Below are 20,878 nucleotides of genomic sequence, written 5' to 3'. Positions count from 1 at the left end.
GTGGCAAACTATTTAAACTTGACTTAACTTGTTTACCTTGTTCAACAATATTGAACAATATTGTATCTAATGCATATATATATTATATTACCAGTATTGTCTCTTTTAGGTGCCTTTGTCTTACTTGTCAATGTGTCTGCCTAACTCTTTGTCTCTCTGTTTTGCAGGCATTTGTTGAATATGTCCACAGACTAGAGAAGATCTTGGAGAGGAAGGCTCAGTGTGTACAGAGCATGAGATCTCAGCTGCACTCATATCTCTGTCCGAAGCCTAATGACCACAAGCACAGAAATGGGGGGAAATAACCCTGAACCAACTACTTTAATTAACTATAGGATGATGTTTCTCCTTCAGACTGATATAGATGCACTTTCCCCTTGAACAAGCAGCATGCTTGTATCAAAGGTCAAGAATCAAGGGGTTTATTTGTCACTCACTCAGGGACAGGTACAGGGCTGGCTGGAAGATATTGTTTGCAAGGCCTGGGCTAACACAGCATATAATAATAATAATTCAAATAATAATATTAATGTAATGAAGTAAACAAGTAGAATGGAAGTATGATAGCAATGGTGAATGTGAAAAAAGGCATACATAATATGTCAATTTCACTTATTGTACAAGTGGGGACTGCCCATTAGTCTGACATCCCGTTAGCTGGGATAGGGTTGGTAATTGGTAATTTCAGATACTGTTTGATTGGGTTTGACGATGAACTGGAAATGTGAAACACTGCAGTAGAAACCTACAAGAGGGTTACACCTAGAGCTTAATTTATGTAAATAAATCTTGATTTGTCTTGAATATGATCCAGGGCATGTATTCAAGCCTATACTTTGAAGCCATCCCAGAGTTTGTTTAGTAACTCAAACAACAGTGAATAGCATTACCATTAACCTAAAATGCTACTAATATTGTAATGAAGCTGTATTTCAGGCTAAAGACCCCTTAGCTGAGAGAGATGAGACAGGGCCCTTTTTTTCTTATTTTCTTATTTTTTTCTCCGAGTGGTGCAACCACTCCTTTACAGAGCTATGTGTGGCTGGGTGGGTCTGAGCACGAAAACAGCATGGTTGTTTTTCACCACCTGTGCGCAACCTAACACACATTACACATATTAACTGTATATATTATGATTTTGGGTGTGCCAGTACAGTACAGTACAGTAGAGGGTACAGTAGAGCTTGGGTGATCTAGCTCACCATATTTAGATTATCTCATAAATATATGTTGGACATTGAGAGATTTGAGACTAGCTTGGAAGTCTTCTACCAGATTTTATTTAGATATTATTAAGTGACTGGGTTGGCTTCAAGTGATGCTTTAGCTTTGGTAGCTTTATAGATTTGTTTGACATCACATTAGTGCTGTGTAAATTCAATTAAATGTATTTTGCTTGTTTAAAGATGTTTGATAATGTCAATGTGTATTTTCAGACATTCACATAAAATAAAATAAAAGTAATATAAAACTGAGGACCGATTGGGGTCCCGGACCTACTGTTGAAGACCTGTTGTGACGGACTTAAGTTAGTCTTCAGTTTCTACTCGCCTCCTAGGCCTGATGCCTCCAAGTTTTACTTGGAATCCAGTAATACCTGGATTCTACACAATAGAACTGATATTCATTTAAAGTAGAGTTGAACTTGGCTACTGTGCTGAATGACTCGGCTGATGGCAAAGAGATATTTATCTAGATTATTTTGTTTGTAAGTGTGTGACAATATCATACTAATAATGATACTAATAATTTTTTCAGATTTATAAACTGGTTATTGCAACACACAAGGTGAAGCTTTTTCATGGGGAGAATGTGAATTAAAAAAAAAAAAACTAAAAACATAACAATTGAATAGGAGTGGTAGTGGTATTATCTGAATACTGTCAAATCTGGGAATACATTTGATTTCTTAACAAGAATTTTCTTCACCGAAGGTGTTTACTAACATAATCCCACATTGGTTTCTATTCAACCACCCTAGGGGAATTTTTGACAGCTACTGAAAGTTGGGGTACATCAACAAGCATTATAAGGCAAAATGTTTTATTATGCTTTAAGTAGCATGTGGAGTATCAAGTTGCACAGAAAACACCCCTTGGGCTAAATTCGGCCATATAGCCACTGCTTGGAATGGATTCAGAATCATGAAAACCTAGTTTGACATGTCACATGCTACTTAAAGCATAATGAAATTTAGAACATTTTATAATGGTTGTTGATGATACCCCAACTTTCAGCAGCTGTCATAAATTCCCCTAGGATGGTTGAATAGAAACCAATGTGGGATATGTCACCCTTAAAAAAACAAAAATACATTGCATGGATGCACCTGGGATGTATCCTCAGTGATGTATCGGGTTTCGGGTCTCTCAACATCATACCCCTCGGCCCTCACTCAGGTAACCCAGCCGGGGGTGAGCAAGTCCCGACTTACGTCCCAGTAGCTACCCTCGATCAGTCCCATTAGGGAAAGACAGGACCACACAATCCGATGCTCCGGAACTACTCTGCCGGAACTGGGAGTGAGAGGAACTGGCACATGGATGGACTAGGCTCTGTGGGTTGACTCCTGTCTGGGCCCCTCCTACGTCTCACCAGGTCCATTCCTGCTCTCAAAGGTCCAGGACCTGTGTGTTGCATCAGTCTCCCAGCACCAGGCACGTCATTCAGGAGTGGTGGATTCTCGAGCCGCAATGGTTCTGCATGGTGGTGCTGCAGGCTCCGCTTGCGGCTTGAATGGCCCTCCTAAAGGCCTCACAGTGGGTTTGTTGGGCTTCCTCCTCACGGAAGACACAGCCAGGGCTCCAACCCAAACTGCTCCCGGCCCCAGGTGCCGTCTACATTCCGGCTGTCACCCGTCTCTCCGGTGGTCACCAGACTGGCAGACTATTCCTGGTTGTCATGTAAGTCTATTCCTATGAGTCACTATAAATAGAACAACTAAAACAAAAATACATGCATGGATGCACCTGGGACGTATCCTCCTCAGTGATGTATCCTAAGGTCATCAGGGTTTCGGGTCTCTCAACATCACACCCCTCACTCAGGTGACCCAGCCAGGGGTGATCAAGTCCCGACTTACGTCCCAGTAGCTACCCTCGATCAGTCCCATTAGGGAAAGACAGGGCCACACAATCCGATGCTCCGGAACTACTCTGCCGGAACTGGTTGTGAGAGGAACTGGCACGTGGACGGACTAGGCTCTGTGGGTTGACTCCTGTCCGGGCCCCTCCTACGTCTCACCAGGTCCATTCCTGCTCTCACCAGGTCCAGGACCTGTGCGTTGCACCAGTCTCCCAGCATGTCATTCAGGAGTGGTGGATTCTCGAGCCGCAATGGTTCTGCATGGTGGTGCTGCAGGCTCCACTTGCGGCTTGAATGGCCCTCCTAAAGGCCTCACCGTGGGTTTGTTGGGCTTCCTCCTCACAGAAGACACAGCCTGGGGCGCCAACCCAAACTGCTCCAGGGTGCAATCTACATTCCGGCTGTCACCCGTCTCTCCGGTAGTCCGGTGATATTTATTAATATCCTCTGACTATGGACTAAACCAATGCAATGTGATGGACAGGTCCATCCATGGTGAATTCTAAATGGATTATTGCCCAATAATCACTTTTGAATCAAGCAATTCATAACTTTGAAATACAGGTGAGGTCCATTGTGAAATTGTAAGCACTAAATAAATTATCACAACTACTATGTGAATTTTAATTCATAAATAACCTTGCGTCACCACTGTTTCTATTTTGAATAAACTACTGTGATCCGGTCTAGATCCCACCTACTGTATCTGGTAATTTGCACACGAACAAATACACGCACGCAACGTTTCCGTATCCGCTCAGACCGGATCAGCAACCTGCTAGGTGGAATTGATCACAGTCAGCTTTATAAAAGCTCGCTCTCGTGCATGACGCAGGCGGAAAGGGAGAGTGCACGTGAACAGACCGGTTCCGATTGGTGGCTACGGTTCCTCGACGTTAAACAACGAACGAACGGCGCTGTGGGTCACGTGACGTGACGGCATCTGCTGTGCTGCTGCTGGGCTGGAGCGAAGCGTGTTAGCAGGTAAAGAAGAAAGGAAATCGTGTTGTCTTTTTGACTCGGGGAAACGTATCAATTTGGCCAACCGAACGCTGCTTGAACGGTTCATCGCAATCTTTAGTGGAGAAAGAAAAGGGGCGAGCGGTTGACAGCAGGCGGCCGCCGTCCGAGTGTCGTTCCGCGGTTTAGCTGAAGCAGCGAGCATCGCTCCTTATCCCAGTTATAATACAGCCAAGTTCGTCGTACGGCGGTGTCACGCGGCCGAAAATAGGCAATCTGCAAGCTCACGTCCCGCAGCGGACGCGACGAGCTGTGATTTTGTAGATCAGCTATTTTTAGGCAACGGCATTGTACGGGACCGTCCGTTCACACATTCACATGCCCAGGGAACATTAGCATGCTGCCGATACTCTGCGGTGCGTGCGTGAACAGGCCACGCGCGTCATAACACCAAACTGTTTTGACGTGTTTAATATAAACGAGCTCCGTACACTTCATAATATCAGCATTGATGCTATTACGGAAATGGCACAACTTAATTGACTGGCTGTGGCGTTCCATTCGCTGCTCGGTGGCTTTTAGCCCCCTCGAAGCGGTCCGCTCATCTTAAAAAGGCTTCATTTTACACTTCGTAGCTCGACACAAAATAATGTGACGCATTTCATCTGAAAACAGTGTCGACATTTTGAAGTTGAAATTAGCGTGTTTTTTTCCCCTTTCCTGTGTCGAGTGACTGCTCGCGCTGTGAAGCTAACGGATACTAGCACACTAGCATCCCATCGGCGTCTTTCACACAAAGACGACTCGTCGTATTTTGTTTATTTTGGTCCCCGGTAGGAAGACATTCACTGATTTGACAGGTTGGTTCTGTGATTGTGCCAACCGTTATTAGTATGATCCACCATTACGGATAAATAACGTTATATGTAATGCCCCTGAGCGGACGTTGGTTGAGCTGAAGACATTAAAACACGAACAAAGAGTAAAACGTTTGCTAGCCTGGCTAAAGCTAATGTCAGCTCGTGTTTCTTTTTTACTGTGAACTGTATAACGCAAGAAGTATGACCATAACGTTACTTTCGGGTGTGTTTTGTCGAGTTCCATGTTACATTCACGTTGCACTTTACGTCGACCATTCACACTTGAGTCTGGGCATTAGGATGATAGCGTTACATTAACGCGGAACAGTACTACAATTAGTTAATTACGCAATTTACATTCACGCTGTACATTACGATAACGTTACACTCACGCTGTTACGATGAAGTTACATTCACGCCGTACATTATTCGTATGAAAACTGTCAAAGACATGGAATATCTGTTCATGTTATCTATCACCTCAATGATTGGTTGTCAACATATTGGCGTAACCCTGAGAAGGGTCAATTTTTTACACTCACAAATTAGCTAATGCATGATAACATATTAATACGAATATTAACATGTCAGTGTTAGTTTGTGTGGAGTGAGAACAATGAGTTAAACACTGGGGATTTCTCACTTGAGGATTTCTCAAGAGCAGTAGGCTGATCTACTGTATTTTAACAGCTTAATTCTCATGACGTATACACTGTTATTAATAGTGAAAATAGCCAATCTACAAGCTCACAATTTGACACTCTGTGTAAAATGTAACATTTCTATCATGACATCTGTTTGCCGAAGTATTTCACATCCAAGACAGCCTAGTTGAACATATAGTGTGCTGGCCTGTTGTGTCCGGGAATTTCGCCTCATGCTAGACATGTTTTGTAGACTACCATATTTTAAGCAATTCCTATCTATAAAAGTGTGGTGTTGGTGAGTTAACACATCCATGTGTTTGTGTCTTTGAGAGGGGTAACCGTAAGTTGACACCGGGACGTTCCCCTCTTGAGTGTCTAAATTTAACCTTGAGTTGGAGGTGGGTGACAGATCGGGTAATAGCATGCCGTAGTTGACAACAGCAAATCTCAGTCTATCCATGTACAGTATAGTGGATGCAATTGTGTTTAGAGTAGTATTTTGTAAACGCTATTTAAAATACTCCACAGGCCATTTGACACTTTGCTCTTTATTGTTATTTTTCAACCACTTGGACACCTTTTCTTGTGAGAACCTTCACCAAAAATAGATCGCTTGCAGTGTGGCATATTGTGAACTTGTAAATTAGCTATTGTGAATAGATTTAGCAGTATTATGTGAACACATATTGTCCTTCCGTGTCTTTAACCTCTTCTGTCCCATCTGTATTTCTCTTCCAATCCAGATTTTTCTATTTTGTACATACATTGTTTTGTATATACTGTATATGATGAGTTCAGTGGTCAGCAATCCACCCCGGACTACTCGGGACAAAGCGCTGCCCACCACCACACAAACCACACAGCCACAGAAACAGATACAGGTGGGTATTATGGGCACACCACGGAATCTCTGTGTTTACTTTAAGTGTGTGTATCTAGACCATTTGACTTAAAACTTTGTATCACAGAGCATTGGTTCTCAAAGTGTCGTCTTGGGACACCCAGGGGGGGGGGGGGGGGGGGGATCAATGGGGTCCCCAGCAAAAGTAATCAACACAACACATTACAATAACTTTAACTACTTTATCCATTTATACGTTGGCTATTCAAAAATAGCAGATTTGCAGTAGGACTTGTACATCAAGCTGCCTCACGCTACAGAAACAGGAGATAGGTTCCTGCCCTATGGGCCTCATGGCTCGGCAAGGCTTACTTACTTACAATCCTGCAGCATGGCACAAAGTGACGTGCTGTGAGCTTGTGTGTGTGTGTGTGTATATATATATATATATATATATATATATGAATATGTGAATAGTGTGAGGGATATATGAATATCCCTCGCACTATCCCAGGTCCCTGGCACAAAATCTTTTCAGTCTGCGGCCAAATGTTGGGGATACTTGACAAAAAAAAGTTGAGAACCACTGTCGCAGTGGACCCCACAGAGTGCAGTGCCATTGAGTGCAGTCCTAAGTGGGAAGTCTGTCGCATCGGCAGTTGTCCAGAAATTAGTGATGGGAACTATCAATATTTTCAGTGTACTGAATTATTAACATCTTATACTATTGTGTGATCCTGCATGCAGTTATTGACGGCAGACTGACTCGGATTACATCCAGTCATTCATTCACACACACAGAAACAGTACTGACTTTAACCACCTCAAATCGTTTAGTAATGATCCCGTATTCCGTAAGTTTGTCCAGTGCACAAGATCCCAGTCAGCTCACTGGCTGCATATAGATATAATCATTGAACAGTGGACATGGGTTCATTCTAACCAAACCTGTGCTTTTTGTTCACTGACTGCATACTATATTAGTCACTCTTCAAGATGTTTAGTCCAATGAGGAATGCCTGTCAGACGGATGGGAAAGAGCCTGCCTTCCTTTCAATGTTTAGTCCAAAGAGGAAAGGGGAATGGAATCTTGACCGACACAATTGTCTGGTTGTCTGTCTGTGTTGTTTTTATGCCCATATAATAGGTTATCTGAGATGTCATAGACTGGTGTACAAATAACTACTATGATAACGGGTACTGCACTCTGGACAGTGGCTACAACGGGTATCGCATAACCAGAGTTCTGTCAGTGCTTTTGGTAGAAATGATCTTATTGAAAGTATAACTAAATTGTATGTACTACTCGTTTTAATTAAGTGCAAAGTCATTTTGGGAGATAATTAGTAAGCGGAGTAGGGCCACTATGTTTCAGTGACTCATTCATGAACACAGATGAGGCCAGTTTTTTGCTGTCTAGCATATGTGAACATTTCCAGGCTTGTTGTTCCTGACAGGTTTTCTTTTTTTCCCAGGCCACAGCAGAACAGATTCGGCTGGCCCAGATGATCTATGACAAAAATGATGCAGACTTTGAGGACAAGGTCAAACAGGTAATATGAGTGCACAACACACCTGTTCAAGTCTCAAGCGATGTTTTAACGTGTTTTGTAATAATATTGGTCCATGTCTCTGTCTGTCCGATGATTAGCCTTTTTGTTGAAATCAGAACTACTTATGTTGAACGTTTGCCTCTCTATGAATGCCTCAACAGCTGATTGAGGTCTCTGGGAAGACTCAAGATGAGTGCATGGTAGCACTCCATGATTGCAACGAGGATGTCAACAGAGCCATCAATTTCTTGCTGGAGAGCACCTCCTCTGACACAGTGAGCATCCATATATTTCCAAACTCTTAACACATGTTCAGTTATCAAATAGTAGTGTAAGCTTTAAGCACTTATGAGAGAGACACTTAAACCGCAACAGCTTCCTGGGCACTGTATTAATGGCTCCCACTGATCCTAATAGTTAGGATCGACAGACATATCGACAGTTAAAAAGGGTTTTAAATTATAATGACCAAGTTTTTTGCTACTTACTGTCTGTCTCACATGTCCTCTACCTTTTATTAAGGCCATATTTGACATTCCTTCAAACTATTGCTTCAGAAGTATGCACTTATCTGTGTTTTATAATGTATAATTCTCATCCCTCTCTGTCAGAATTCCTGGGAGACAGTGCGAAAGAAGCGGGCCCTGGGGAAAGAGGGAGGGCCCTCAGAGATAAAGGAGACTAAAGAAAAGAGAGGAGGTGATAGGGAGGGAAGCAGAGGTCGTGGGGGGTCGATCAGGAGGGGCCGTGGTGCCAGCCGAGGCCGTGAGGGTGAAAATGTCGGACAGGCAGGAAGAGGTGTGTGTCAGACCGATAAAGGTCTATATTGTGCGATTAGATAGACTGCTAAGTGACCACTGTCCTAAATTGGTGTAATTAATACAAAAATGCAATAATAATGTATATATATTTCACATGCTCCTGTTAGAATTAATATAGTTAAACATCTAATTTATCCATTACTTTTTCTTCCTTGTTTTCCAGGCCGGTCAGAGGAGAATGGATTTGAGTTTGCTCCTGGAGAGAGGGGGGCAGACCGTGGACGCAGGGGTAGGGGCAGAGGTGAGTAATACTAAAATGTAGGCATTTGGCAGACGCTCTCATCCAGAGCGAACTAATATAAGCAAGCAAGCAATACTAAGCATAATTGATGTATAATGTTTTGACTGACTCAGGATGCAATTGAGTTACTGACAAGGTGTACGGTAGTTGTCACAGTTGATCCAAAAGACGAAGTTTATTGATATAAAAACGGATCGCATCGCTCCACAGCCTAGGAGCGCCTGTTGTGCAATCCTCAATGTTGCACAAGAGTGAGACGTCATCTAAAAACTCCCTCCCCTGTTTAGCCGACAACAACGAAAATCTTAAAACGTTAATAACTCGCGATCTAAATCATCCCGTCTAAAAACATCCTGTGTTAGACGGCCCTCCACTGTCCAGTCGCTAGTCGCGATACATTTATTCTTACCTCCCGTTGTTGTCGATCAACTCTAGAGTGGAGTGGCTATTGTTAGCTGCTACACACACATTCACAACAACATCCGGTCCGTCAGTAAAAGTGGTCCGTGTTTATAAATCGACTGGGCGCTATAATGTAATGGATTAAATAACCCCGGGCAATTAAGGTGTTAATCGCAAATTAATCGCATATTTTTATCTGTTCTAAATCTAACTTAAATGGATCTTTTTCAAGTTTTTAATACTCTTATCAACATGGGAGTAGACAAATGCTTGCTTTATCATCATCACCTTTATTTATACTTGGGAGTACAATTGAGGGCAAGCCCTCATTTTCAATGTAGCCAAGGATACAATACAAATCAAAATGCATGCATTAGATGGTAAAATCTGGGTAAATTAGGACCTTTTTTAAGCAGTCAATCATATCAAAAATTACTCAATTGAAACAGGAGAAATCCTGGTTAAAATGCACTCCCTCTCTCTGTCTGTCTCTCTGTCTCTCTCTGTCTGTGTCTCTGTCCCAGACCTACAAGCTCGTAGCACGGCACTCGGTGCCGCGCTATGAGCTTGTAGATCTGCTATTTTTCAATAAAGTATAACATAATGCTTAAAACACAAAGGGGTTCCCATCTAGAATGGGTTAAAGCAGTGCTCCATGCATGGGCCCACGCACACGACACACGGCAGCTTCCCCAAACTACGGAGTGCACAAAGGTTCAAACTTCATCCGCAAAATATTAACGCCGATAAAGGGATTTGTTAACGATTAACACGTTAACTTTGACAGCCTTAGCATATGCGTCTACTTTAAAATTTTGATTCATTGTGGATGTGATGGTGTAGCTCGTCTGCTTTAATCACTTAACCCTTGAATTGTGAACACTTTTGGTGACCCGTGATATAAATCAGCCCAAAATACAAAAAAAAAGATACACCCACAGCTGACTTGTTATGCATTGATATCCATGTAAACACTATTTAAAATATTATTTTGTGTTCGGGTTAGGGATTCATCTTTCAATATAGCACTCCTTTTCAATTATAAAGAAAATGTAAATTCACTCATTACATTTCCTATAATGAAGACGATAGATAATGATCTTAACAAGCAATAATAGACTAATATTAGAACACACTTCCAAATAAATTACAAAAATAAATGACCCTAACCCTACTTTTTATTTTTTTATTTGATAAATTAACAATAGTGACACATTTATGTGTGAAAGAAAGTAAAAAGTCATTTATTTTTCATGAACAGGACCGATTTCTCTCTGAGATGTAAACATTTTTGATACTATGCAGAAAAGTGGCGCAGTCAGTAGTGCTGTCGACTCACAGCTTGAAGGTCCTGGGTTAGATTTTCCTCCGTGTCATCCGTTCCCATACCCTAGGTGGGGTTGGCGAAAGGGCCTTTCTGTGCGGAGTTTGCATGTTCTCCCTGTGTCCCCTAGGGTAGATACCCTCACAAATAAAATCACACCCATGTGAAGTGAGGGGCGCTAATATATTAAAGTAACTCATGTTGATTAGGTGATGTAATGGTGATATAAAATAAACGGTGCAAATGCAAACATTAAACGCCGGCCCATTAACAATAAAGAGACAATATCACGCAAATCACACATGGCGTACATTTTCCCTTCATTATCAATGGCGTTTACAAAACAAACATTGAACTAAAGACATACATTAAACCTGTGTATAGGAGGGGCTAGCACCCCTCAAAAACATGCAGTAATCCTGGTCTCTAAACTGCCTCCCCCTGGCCAGCCGGGGCGACTGATGGAGGGGAAAGGAACATGTTATTCCAACAAGTTCCTGGTTAGAATAACGTGTTCCTTCCACGTGCTACTTCCTACCGGGGGAAACTCCCCCCTGTAAAAGAAGCGACTTGGACACTCATGCATTGAAGGAAGCATGAGGTCAGTCCGTTGTTCTCCCCAGGTTGGCGGAGGGTGTGTAGAACCCAGGGTTACATTAGATAATTGACACTGGGTGAAAAAGTGGGACAAAAATGATATATATATATATATATAATATATCTATCACCCGTGTGAAGTGAGGGGTGCTCTTATCATCTTATAACATTACGTTTGTTTTGTGTAACTTCTATTAATCTAACTTAACTCTAATATGTTAAAGTTTAACTCATGTTGCTATGATTAGGTGATGTAATGATGGTGCAAAATAAACATTAAATTCTCTATTGTTAATGGGATTTAATGTTTGTGTTAGGGACAAAACAATCCCAATTTATCTTCATTGTCAATGGCGTGTTTAAAACATTAAACCTATATATATATATATATATATATATATATATATATATATATATATATATATAGGAGGGGCTATTCTTTTTTTTTTGCGGGATGCCTACTGAGAAACTACTTTCTGGTCTTGACAGCCCATACATCCAAACAGAAAAGTCCTATCTGATTGTATTAAACTCTACTAGTAGTATATACATAGTTAAGCGGAGACTCCCAGGCTCACATTCATCACCAATCGATGTTAACTTTTTGCGGAGAAATGCTATTTAAATTATCTCCTCACATCGGAGTATTTTAGCTTCATAATCTGCTATGTTTCCCTCAGATGAATACACTTACAGTATAATTTAGTATTATTTTTTGTCTACTGTGTTTGAGTTAGTAGCTTTTAGAGTACTGCATATGTTTTTGGTGATGTTGCTGGCAGCACAGCTATTTGTGTCTGCTGGCAATTATTGCATGTGGCAGTCTACATGTCTGGAATGCCCTGGGTCCCTGCAGCTGCTTGGTAGTTGGGGGAGGGTAGTTTGATAGATGAATGAAGAAGATGGACAAGAAATTGGCAGTATTTATGAAATTTGTTAGGTGGATTAAAGGGCCACTTCACCCCTTTTGCAACCAGATCTTATTTTAATGATGTTTGGTGGACAAGAAACACTTTCCTGGGGGTTTTATGTGGGTAGTGTCATGATGTCATGGACACTGGGCTCACTTTCTTCATGGACTACAATTCTGTGGATAGGGGGGGGGGGGGGGGGGGGGTGCTGTCTTACTGACCAGTCCAGGAAATAAGTGAGCCCATGGACACTTTGAAATACTGAATATCTAAAAACTTTACCCACAGAAATGTTTCTTGTCTCCCAAACATTAAAATAAGATCTGGTTGCAAAAGGGGTGAGTTGAGCTTATTTTTTAGTGAGTGGTACTGTACTGTACTGTACTGTACAAGCTCTCATCATTGGCCTCTGTGTGTTAGGCTGCACAACAGTGACACTTGGTGGTGACAATATGCTACTTCCGTGCTCGGGGACGGTCACAGGGCCACACACGCATAGCTGTCTATAGGAGTGGTTGCACCACTCATAGCTGTCTATAGGAGTGGTTGCACCACTCATAGCTGTCTATAGGAGTGGTTGCACCACTCAAAAAAAGAATAGCATACAAAAATGATTGAGCATTTTACCCTCCCCCAGAGTTCCCGCTCTGAAAGGGCCACAACCCCGGTATCTTTTACCATTAACAAAGATACATTGAAATGTAATATACATCTTCAAAAATAGAAGGAATTAATAAAATATTAGACACAATACACAAACAAAAAATATAATAATAATAATGACAAAATTCAAAATAAAGACAATTACAGTAGGGTCAGTGTTATGAGTTAAGCATTGTTTGCCGCGTTCATCCTCTCAATATATGCTAACACGTATACCGCCATTGGCCGAGATCTACGTCAATTAAAGCTCATTATTTATTATTAAGGTTGCCAAATGGTGTAGAACTTTAAAGCACCAGCGTACCCTCTTGTGGAGTAGCGAATCTGATTTGAGCTTATTTTTAATTAATTTTTTGTTCATCAAATGCAATGAGACAGGAAGGTTTATTTAAAAAATCACACCTGTGTGAAGTGAGGGGCACTCATCGTTCATCATGGATCTCATACTGGCCAATCAGAATGCCTGTTGCCACAAATGAATGCCATATTTGGCGTACATTTGACCTAATTTCTCCTTTCATTGTCAATGGCAAATATTGAGACGTGTGGGGACAAGATTTGGCAGACATTTGACCTAATTTCTCCTTTCATTGTCGATGGCAAATATTGAGACGTGTGTGGTCAAAAGCTGTATATAGGAGGGGCTAGCTCCCCTCAAAAATCACACCTGTGTGAAGTGAGGGGCGCTCTTATCATCATACATCATCATGACATAACATGTCGATTTGCTCAGACGTTTGACGTAAATTCTCGTTTCATTGTCAATGGGATTTCTTTTGTGTAGGACGAATATAGCCGATTTGCTCAGACACGTATGATGTAAATTCTCCATTCAATGACATTTAATGTTTGTGTTGGGACAAATCTACATATAGGAGGGGCTAGCGCCCCTCAAAATTGGGGCGCTCTTATCATCATACATCACATTCGGTGCTCAGACAATCAAATCATCACGAATGTGGTACACACAAAGCTGGGCATAGAAGGGACGCTAAAATAGGGTTCCCCTATAAAGGGTCATCTTAGAGGGATGGATAAGGACGTACTTGTTGTGTTGTGTATGTAATGTATATGTACTGTTATGTATTTGTGATGTATTTTAAAGTATTGTTCCGTTCAGTGTGAGAGTACCTCAGTGGAAATAAGTCTTTAGACTTTTCTGTGCAATCCTTGAATCGCTGATTATAATGTTGTATTATGATTGCTTTTCTAAATAAATCAAATCTTTCCCTTTTAATATAGGAGAAAGAAAAACTTGAATGTTAAAAATTCTTGTTGGTTACTAGGCTAGCTTGAGTAAATTATTCCATAGATACGAGATCTGCGATGGGATATGCTTGATGACCTTGTTTGCACTCGAGACTTAAAATGTATGAACGTTCCCAGGCAGCTGAGGTCATTTGGTGCTTTTGTTTGTGTCCTCAGCAGTAGGGGGTCGTGGCACAGGAAGAGCAGCTGTTGGAAGCAGGTTCGCCTCCCAAGCAATGGGGTGAGTGAGACTATTTTGTGTTTGAGATAAAACCTGAAGAAGGTCAGTAGACCGAAACCTTGCTAAATAAATACATTGATTGTGCGCAGATCTGAGTGTGCGGAGCTTCCCTTTATTTTTTCTCGTGTTTGAGATAAAAAAAGATTATGATCTGAACTTGCAAAAAATATCAATGTCTGTCTGAATGAATGTCTGAAACACTGTCATATCTCCTCACTGTGTGAAAAGTCAGAGCGATTGGTGCAGGCAATGGGCATTGACCATAATATTATGGAGGTCTTAACGAACCAACAAATTATTGATTAATAATTATTTTATTGGTGCATTAAAACTTTCCATCGACTTACATGGGAAAATGTGAAAACTCACAGTATTTTTCTCTCAGAAACCGTCGGAGCTACAGTTACAACACGTTTTGCTCTTCCACCTACATCTTTTGTGCAAATCTCACAAGAAACAGTACACAAACTCTGGACCTATCCGATTAAAACACCATAGGCAGAATTTTCATAGTCCGGCTGTAATTGGCAATGACCAATGGGAATGTCCAATCCACCCCAAATTTCACGGAGAGCCCAAAGTAATTCCATTTTCATCCATAGAGGGTGCCGCAAATGTGGAATTTTAAAACATTTATTGCTAAAACATGCTTTTTGGAGGATAAATCCCCTTCCTAGTTACTTGCACATGAACACAGGGGTGACTTGACATTGTAATTGGCTAGCTAAATCAGTACTACTTGTGGGTCCATTATATATATATATACCAACACTCCTACAGTCATGAGTCTGAGACCCTACCCAAAAACCTAACCCTAACCGTACGCGGACGGCATGGTGATATTTAACCCGCCACGGGTTAGTTTTAACCTGCAACACATGTCGGGAGCAGGGGGGCAGTCAGCCAGATATTTCGTGAAGCCTCATTTGAAATCGGTAGTTCATATAATGGCCTGTTGTGGCGCTGGACTGGACCCAAAAAGCCCCATAGCTCCATAGAGGCCCATGTATTTTGGCCCAACTTCACCTAGACTGTATTACCTTAATAAACATGGTCATGAATACTTTCTTCTTCCAGTCACTAGTTTAAAGTCTCATTTCTAATGTCATAATATTCTTTTTGGAAAATTATGGTCCCATTAATTAAAATAATGACCATAAAGTCGCGTATGTTCTGAGGGGCGTGGCTACCGTTACCGTCTATGATCGGGATTCCCCTCCCACTCGAGTCAAAATAAAAACCAACGGAGAAGAAGGGGGGAAGTCCCGCCTCGTTGTCTGGGCAGCCAATGGCCAGCTGGACCCAAACGGAGCCAGCCAATGGCCAGCTGGTCCAAAACGGATCTAGAAAGATGGCGATTTACAGTGCATTAGAATGCAAGGGATTTCAGGCTTCATTTTACGTTCATGTTAGACCCGGGGAACGCTTTGTCCATATTTTTTACAGTCTATGGTCGGGAGCCACAGGCGATTTTAAACCTGCAGCATCGGTTAGTTTTAACCTGGGTGATATTAAACCCACAGCACAGGTTACTTTTATCCTGCAGCGCATGTCGGGAGTGACAGTGTTGTCGGACTAATGACTGTAGGACAGTTGGTATTGTCTAACCAACGTATACACCCCACGGCAAGTGCCTCTGACACCAAACTGATTACACCTCGAAATGCATACATGTACATCAATAATAGGATCTATTACATGGCTGTACCCACACTGTACATAATTTGGTGTTCATATATTTGAACGGGTAAGGACTAGTTTATATAATCATGACACTTCATTCAAATATGATCAGGTCTACTTGGCATGACATTACAAGAGGACATTGCATGGCATTTTCCCACCAAACGACATCATTACCAATAATACATTTTTGCCCCCGCGAGCCATAAAATAATTGTACAGCCCAGCGTGCTGTTCATACAGTGCACAATAATGAACGATATGAGCGTCCCTGTCCCTTGCTTAACTTCACCCAATCCCAACTGTTTCCTACTTACATTCCTTCTACCCCCTCTTTCTCCTAGGACATTCAACCCAGCAGACTATACGGCAAATTCAGGAGCGTCACGCCACGACACCTGGGAAGTGGATGGAAATGAGGCTGCTGATGGTAACTAAAATGGTTAGGGATTCTGCCTAGTATGGGTCAGTTGGTACTGGAGAAGGCGAAAAAGGGTTCCATGCCAATGCCATCTTGTATCATAACCTTGATGTGGAGATGCACCAGAAATGGAACATTGTCTGCAGCTTGTATACAAGGTTCTACAACTTATTTGCAACTTTTAGACCAGTAAGATTGAATGCTCAAGACACATCGAAACTCTTGCTTTGGGGGTCATTGTTTGTTTTTGATTGTCATTGTCTTTTCTTGCTCTCTTAGGAACATGGAGGGGAAATCTGGAAGACTGGGCTTCAGAAGACTGGAATGAGGATGTAAGATGTAGCATATTCATGACTCAGAGTTGAAGTTCTTATAGTATAGTATAGTGTTTTAACATATCCAGCCATGCCATTATAAATTCTCTTTTTATCCTTTAGTTGTCTGAGACCAAAGTATTCACTGCCTCTGCTCCAGTAAACCACATCACACCTGGACATAAGTAAGAGATGCTTACAACCCAAGATAACTTTTGGCAAAGATCATGCTGCATTTGGACAAGAAGACTTATGACAATATGTTCCATCTGTCCCCCACTATCCTCTTTTCTTGCAGCATGAACCTGCTGCCCAAGGCAGGAGCAACCGTCGAGGGGTCTGTTGACAACGACTTGGTGGGCATAGTAGATGGCCCCTCTGCTGAAGGTTTGGGCCAAAGCCTGGTGTTCACCAACTCCCACCACAACGGACGCACTGCAACACACAGCTACGCACACGCCGCCGCCAACAGCTATGCCCACGCTGCCTCCGCTAGTACCACCTACGCACATGCCGCACTGGTGAGGGCAGAAACACATGCATTTATAATCTGCATATGGACATTATGCAGTTTCACAGATGGCTATGTTCATTAGTGATGGGATTCGGCAAGGCCATCCCAGTATGATACCAGACCTGCCAACCTGTACGCATTTTTTATTAAAGTACGTTTGCACGATTTATCACTGTAAAGTAAGCAAAATGTGATTGTGCAGTACTCAAGTCTACACGGAGTACACGCTCATAAGAGCACACAGATATCCCCTAGGAGTCATGCCCTAATAATACTTTGAAGTAATAGCAATTAGCAACTGTCTCTCTGTCGATCGCTCTCCCTGTATTCAGACTACAGGTATAAGCCAGTATGGCATTGTGTGGAAAGACCGCTTGCTTATTGATGCGATCTTTATAAATTATGTTTCACTGAGTCATACTGTACTTGTACTATATTCAATTAAATCATCTATAACCTTAGTTAAACTCATTTCCGTCAACTTAAAAACATTGTTTTATTCAACATTTACCAAAGGTAAAGTGGCTGTGCCCCTAAAATGTCAAAATTCCAGTCCTGGCTGCAACTAATGAGTATTTTCATAATCGATATATTGGAACGTTCAAATACTACGGAATTTTATACTTCACTCATGCAAAGCAAAGTCCATCTTGCAAATATTGCAAGTAATTATTTAATTTTTCTTTGAAACTGAAGTTCCAAGAATACGCTATTATCGCTATAATGTTTATCTATTCTATCCCCTTAAACTTTTATATGACTTACCTATTCCAAGTTGCAACCAAAATGTTGATGAAACATAACTGCTTTGCAGTTAGCATTGATGAGCAGCTGCAATCAATTTAGTATTAAACACCCAATTTATTCTCTGGTAACCTACAGTGTTGCGCCTGGAATAACCTATATTTAATACCATGCCATGATGGGGCTGCCACAAGTTCAATAAATCTGTCTGTATGGGTTCAAGCCTGGATTATCTTTCGTCGCAAGATGGCGTCGTGCAGATAACATTATGCGATGTAGGCTACAAGACCACAGATGGGACACGTTGTCAGCTCTAGATTAGCTTTTACACAATGTACGTGCATTGTGCAAAGACGAAGAACAAAGAAATCAATAGCCTCGTGAGGCGCGCAAAAGTTGATAAATGCGATGCCCCACTCCCCACCCCAGTGTGTGTGTGTGTGTGAGAGAGATGGTACCTTCCCAGCGGAGAAGGGGACGTAAACATATATGCCTGCCCCTATCCAATCAGAAGCCTTCCCAGCCCCAAAGCTGCTGCGGAATGAAATAATGGGATTTAAAAGTATCGTCCATGTAAACACTCATTCGGAATGACCATTTCCCATGTAAACTCGTAGCAAAAAATATTACTTTTGAATTATTTTATTCTGAATGAAAAGCCCTCATGTAACCACGGCCATTGTAAAGTGAGATGGTGCATTCCTCCTTAGCTAGTTAGCTTAGCTACCGTTATCGCTGAAAAAACGATAGTGTAGAAACAACTGCTGATTTATTATTGGTCAACAAATGTTGCAATACATTTGTATTGATTATTTGTTGGAGGCCTACCACGAATTGCCCAGAAGTACTTAGTCTTTCATTGAAACTGAATCGCAGGAGAACATTCAGGTGTTTTTATACTGATGGAGAAAGATTAACACCATTCTTCTCATTGCTTTGTCATTTGTTCTTTTATTTTCCACCCCAGTCTTCGGTCCTGGGGTCTGGTTTTGGTTCTCTTAGCGCGCCTAAACCCGTCCCATCCTCCGATACCAGGATACCAGAGCACCTCAATGGGCCACGACTTGGCCAGAGAGCCAATCAGACATTGGTTACTGCTGGCAACAGCAGTGCTGCAAAGGAAATCAGGCCTCCCTCTCTTCAGAGCCCCGCACCCATCTCCTCTTCCCCCTCTTCAGACATGAAGGCTCAAAGGGTGGAGAATGGTCCCGTTACTGCACCCCACTGTAAGTAAAGTTTTTCCCATTCAAAATCCTATATATGTTGAATTGTAAGGCAATGATTTATTTGATGGCCTGTTTGGAGAAACTTTGAATTAAAAACTACATTGGGAAATAACATGATTCACTGTCCCACTGAAGCATAATATGTTAAAAAAAAAGCTACAAAATCTAACCAATCTCAGGAATCTTTTATCAGTGTATTTTCAATAATGTTCCTCCTACAGTGGAACTGAAGCTCCAGCCAGAGCCATCGGCGGTGCTCAGCCAGCTAGCTCAAAGGCACCAACAGTCCAACATGATTCTTCCCACTGTTGACCCCCTTGGCCTGCCTCAGTCGCACGCACCTCAGGTCCCCACACCTCCAGGTAGGGAATTGACAATTTAGCAGACGCTCTTAATCCAAAGCGATTTACAATAAGCAAGAACAAAAAACATGGTAATACATTCAAAACATAAAGTCACAAAATTAAAAGGGATAATGGTTAAACAAGAAATGATCACATAGTTTTGTAGATATTTGTCAGGTGGAAGAAGCGCCGTCTCCGTTGTGTGTGTGTGTGTGTGTGTCCGGATGTTCTGTGTGTGGTTCAATGACTGTTTTGTTGTGGCTTTGCATTGGCCGCTTTGGGTTTGAAGTTATATCGAGTACTAGTTATATCGATACTCTTCCCCGTCACCCTGTGAGTGTGACAGTGATCATGCTTCTCTGCTGCGTTGCGCTGCAGTGTCTGTCTGCAGCCTGCGTGGCTGCCAGGGATATTTTCCTCTCCCCTTCCCATTGGCTAGAGGGCAGCTTTGCCGTTGCTTGGTCGTAGAACAGGTCGTCTAGTTTTCATGAGCTTCCATTAGTCAGGTGGTTTCACCTGACAAAAATAGCCATCAAGTAGCACTTTAGTGGTCTCTGCAGGCCAGGCTATGTTTTTACTCCTGTACATCCATCGGCCTCAGGTTGTCTCATTCATGGAGTTTGAGTGGAATCGGCTTCTACGAAATTTTGTAAATTATGTCCAGAGAACTTAAATCCAGACTTGTCCAATTCAAAATTTTAAATACGTTTATTGGACACCCACCAAATTACATATAGCAAAATTCAGAGACTGTTCCAAATGCTGGTAGTGCCAGGAGGAGGAGGGCACTCTCATGCACTACACATGCTGTGTGACTGCCCTTTAAATCATTTACTGCCAGAATTGATTCTCGGTGCATTTAGCTTCTGCCACGTCTTATTTTGAAGACCATTGTGTTGGTCTGGTGACAGAGAATGTGACCCCAGGAAACCCTTCTTATTTTGACCTATTTTCACCTCACAGCAGCAAACTTATGAACACCAAAGTAGTGATGGTTATGAACCCAGTGCGGTATAGTGAACTGAATCTTCCTCCCTCAGGTCATGATTTCTGCCTTCCTTCAGCCAGAGACGGGGCCTCCCCAGGAGGGAAGTTGTCAGGCATGGAGCACCCCATCTCAGAACCCCCACTGCGGCAGATGAAGACACAAAGGCGTAGAGTACCTCCCCTGTCAAAAGTAAGTTACTGAGATTAGTTAAATGGACGCAAACATTGATCACATGTAATGTAAAATGGAGG

General features: G+C 42.0%; 1 protein-coding gene across 8 annotated transcripts in view; it reads left to right on the top strand.

Moving 5' to 3' along the window:
* The first annotated feature begins 3,989 nt into the window (after positions 1-3,989).
* LOC310872586 (ubiquitin-associated protein 2-like) overlaps positions 3,990-20,878 on the top strand; it is a 35,130-nt gene continuing 18,241 nt past the window's right edge. For 5 of the 8 annotated variants that reach the window (XM_083784585.1, XM_083784582.1, XM_083784584.1 and 2 more), the window contains exons 1-14: positions 3,990-4,068; positions 6,295-6,432; positions 7,868-7,945; positions 8,107-8,220; positions 8,557-8,743; positions 8,930-9,007; positions 14,330-14,393; positions 16,421-16,506; positions 16,777-16,829; positions 16,935-16,996; positions 17,110-17,332; positions 19,037-19,295; positions 19,517-19,657; positions 20,680-20,816. In XM_083784585.1, the coding sequence (XP_083640711.1) occupies positions 6,337-6,432; positions 7,868-7,945; positions 8,107-8,220; positions 8,557-8,743; positions 8,930-9,007; positions 14,330-14,393; positions 16,421-16,506; positions 16,777-16,829; positions 16,935-16,996; positions 17,110-17,332; positions 19,037-19,295; positions 19,517-19,657; positions 20,680-20,816 (1,578 nt within the window). In that variant the 5' untranslated portion in view covers positions 3,990-4,068; positions 6,295-6,336. Of the gene's footprint in view, positions 4,069-4,112; positions 4,905-6,294; positions 6,433-7,867; positions 7,946-8,106; positions 8,221-8,556; positions 8,744-8,929; positions 9,008-14,329; positions 14,394-16,420; positions 16,507-16,776; positions 16,830-16,934; positions 16,997-17,109; positions 17,333-19,036; positions 19,296-19,516; positions 19,658-20,679; positions 20,817-20,878 lie in introns of those variants that run through there. The other 3 variants (XM_083784581.1, XM_083784583.1, XM_083784580.1) reach the window with 3 other exon arrangements.

This window comes from Protomyctophum parallelum (assembly GCF_964188405.1).
Source record: "Protomyctophum parallelum genome assembly, chromosome: 15".
NCBI classification, from domain to species: domain Eukaryota; kingdom Metazoa; phylum Chordata; class Actinopteri; order Myctophiformes; family Myctophidae; genus Protomyctophum; species Protomyctophum parallelum.
The sequence above is the reverse complement of the archived record's forward strand: the minus strand, read 5'-3'. Positions and strand labels throughout refer to the sequence as shown.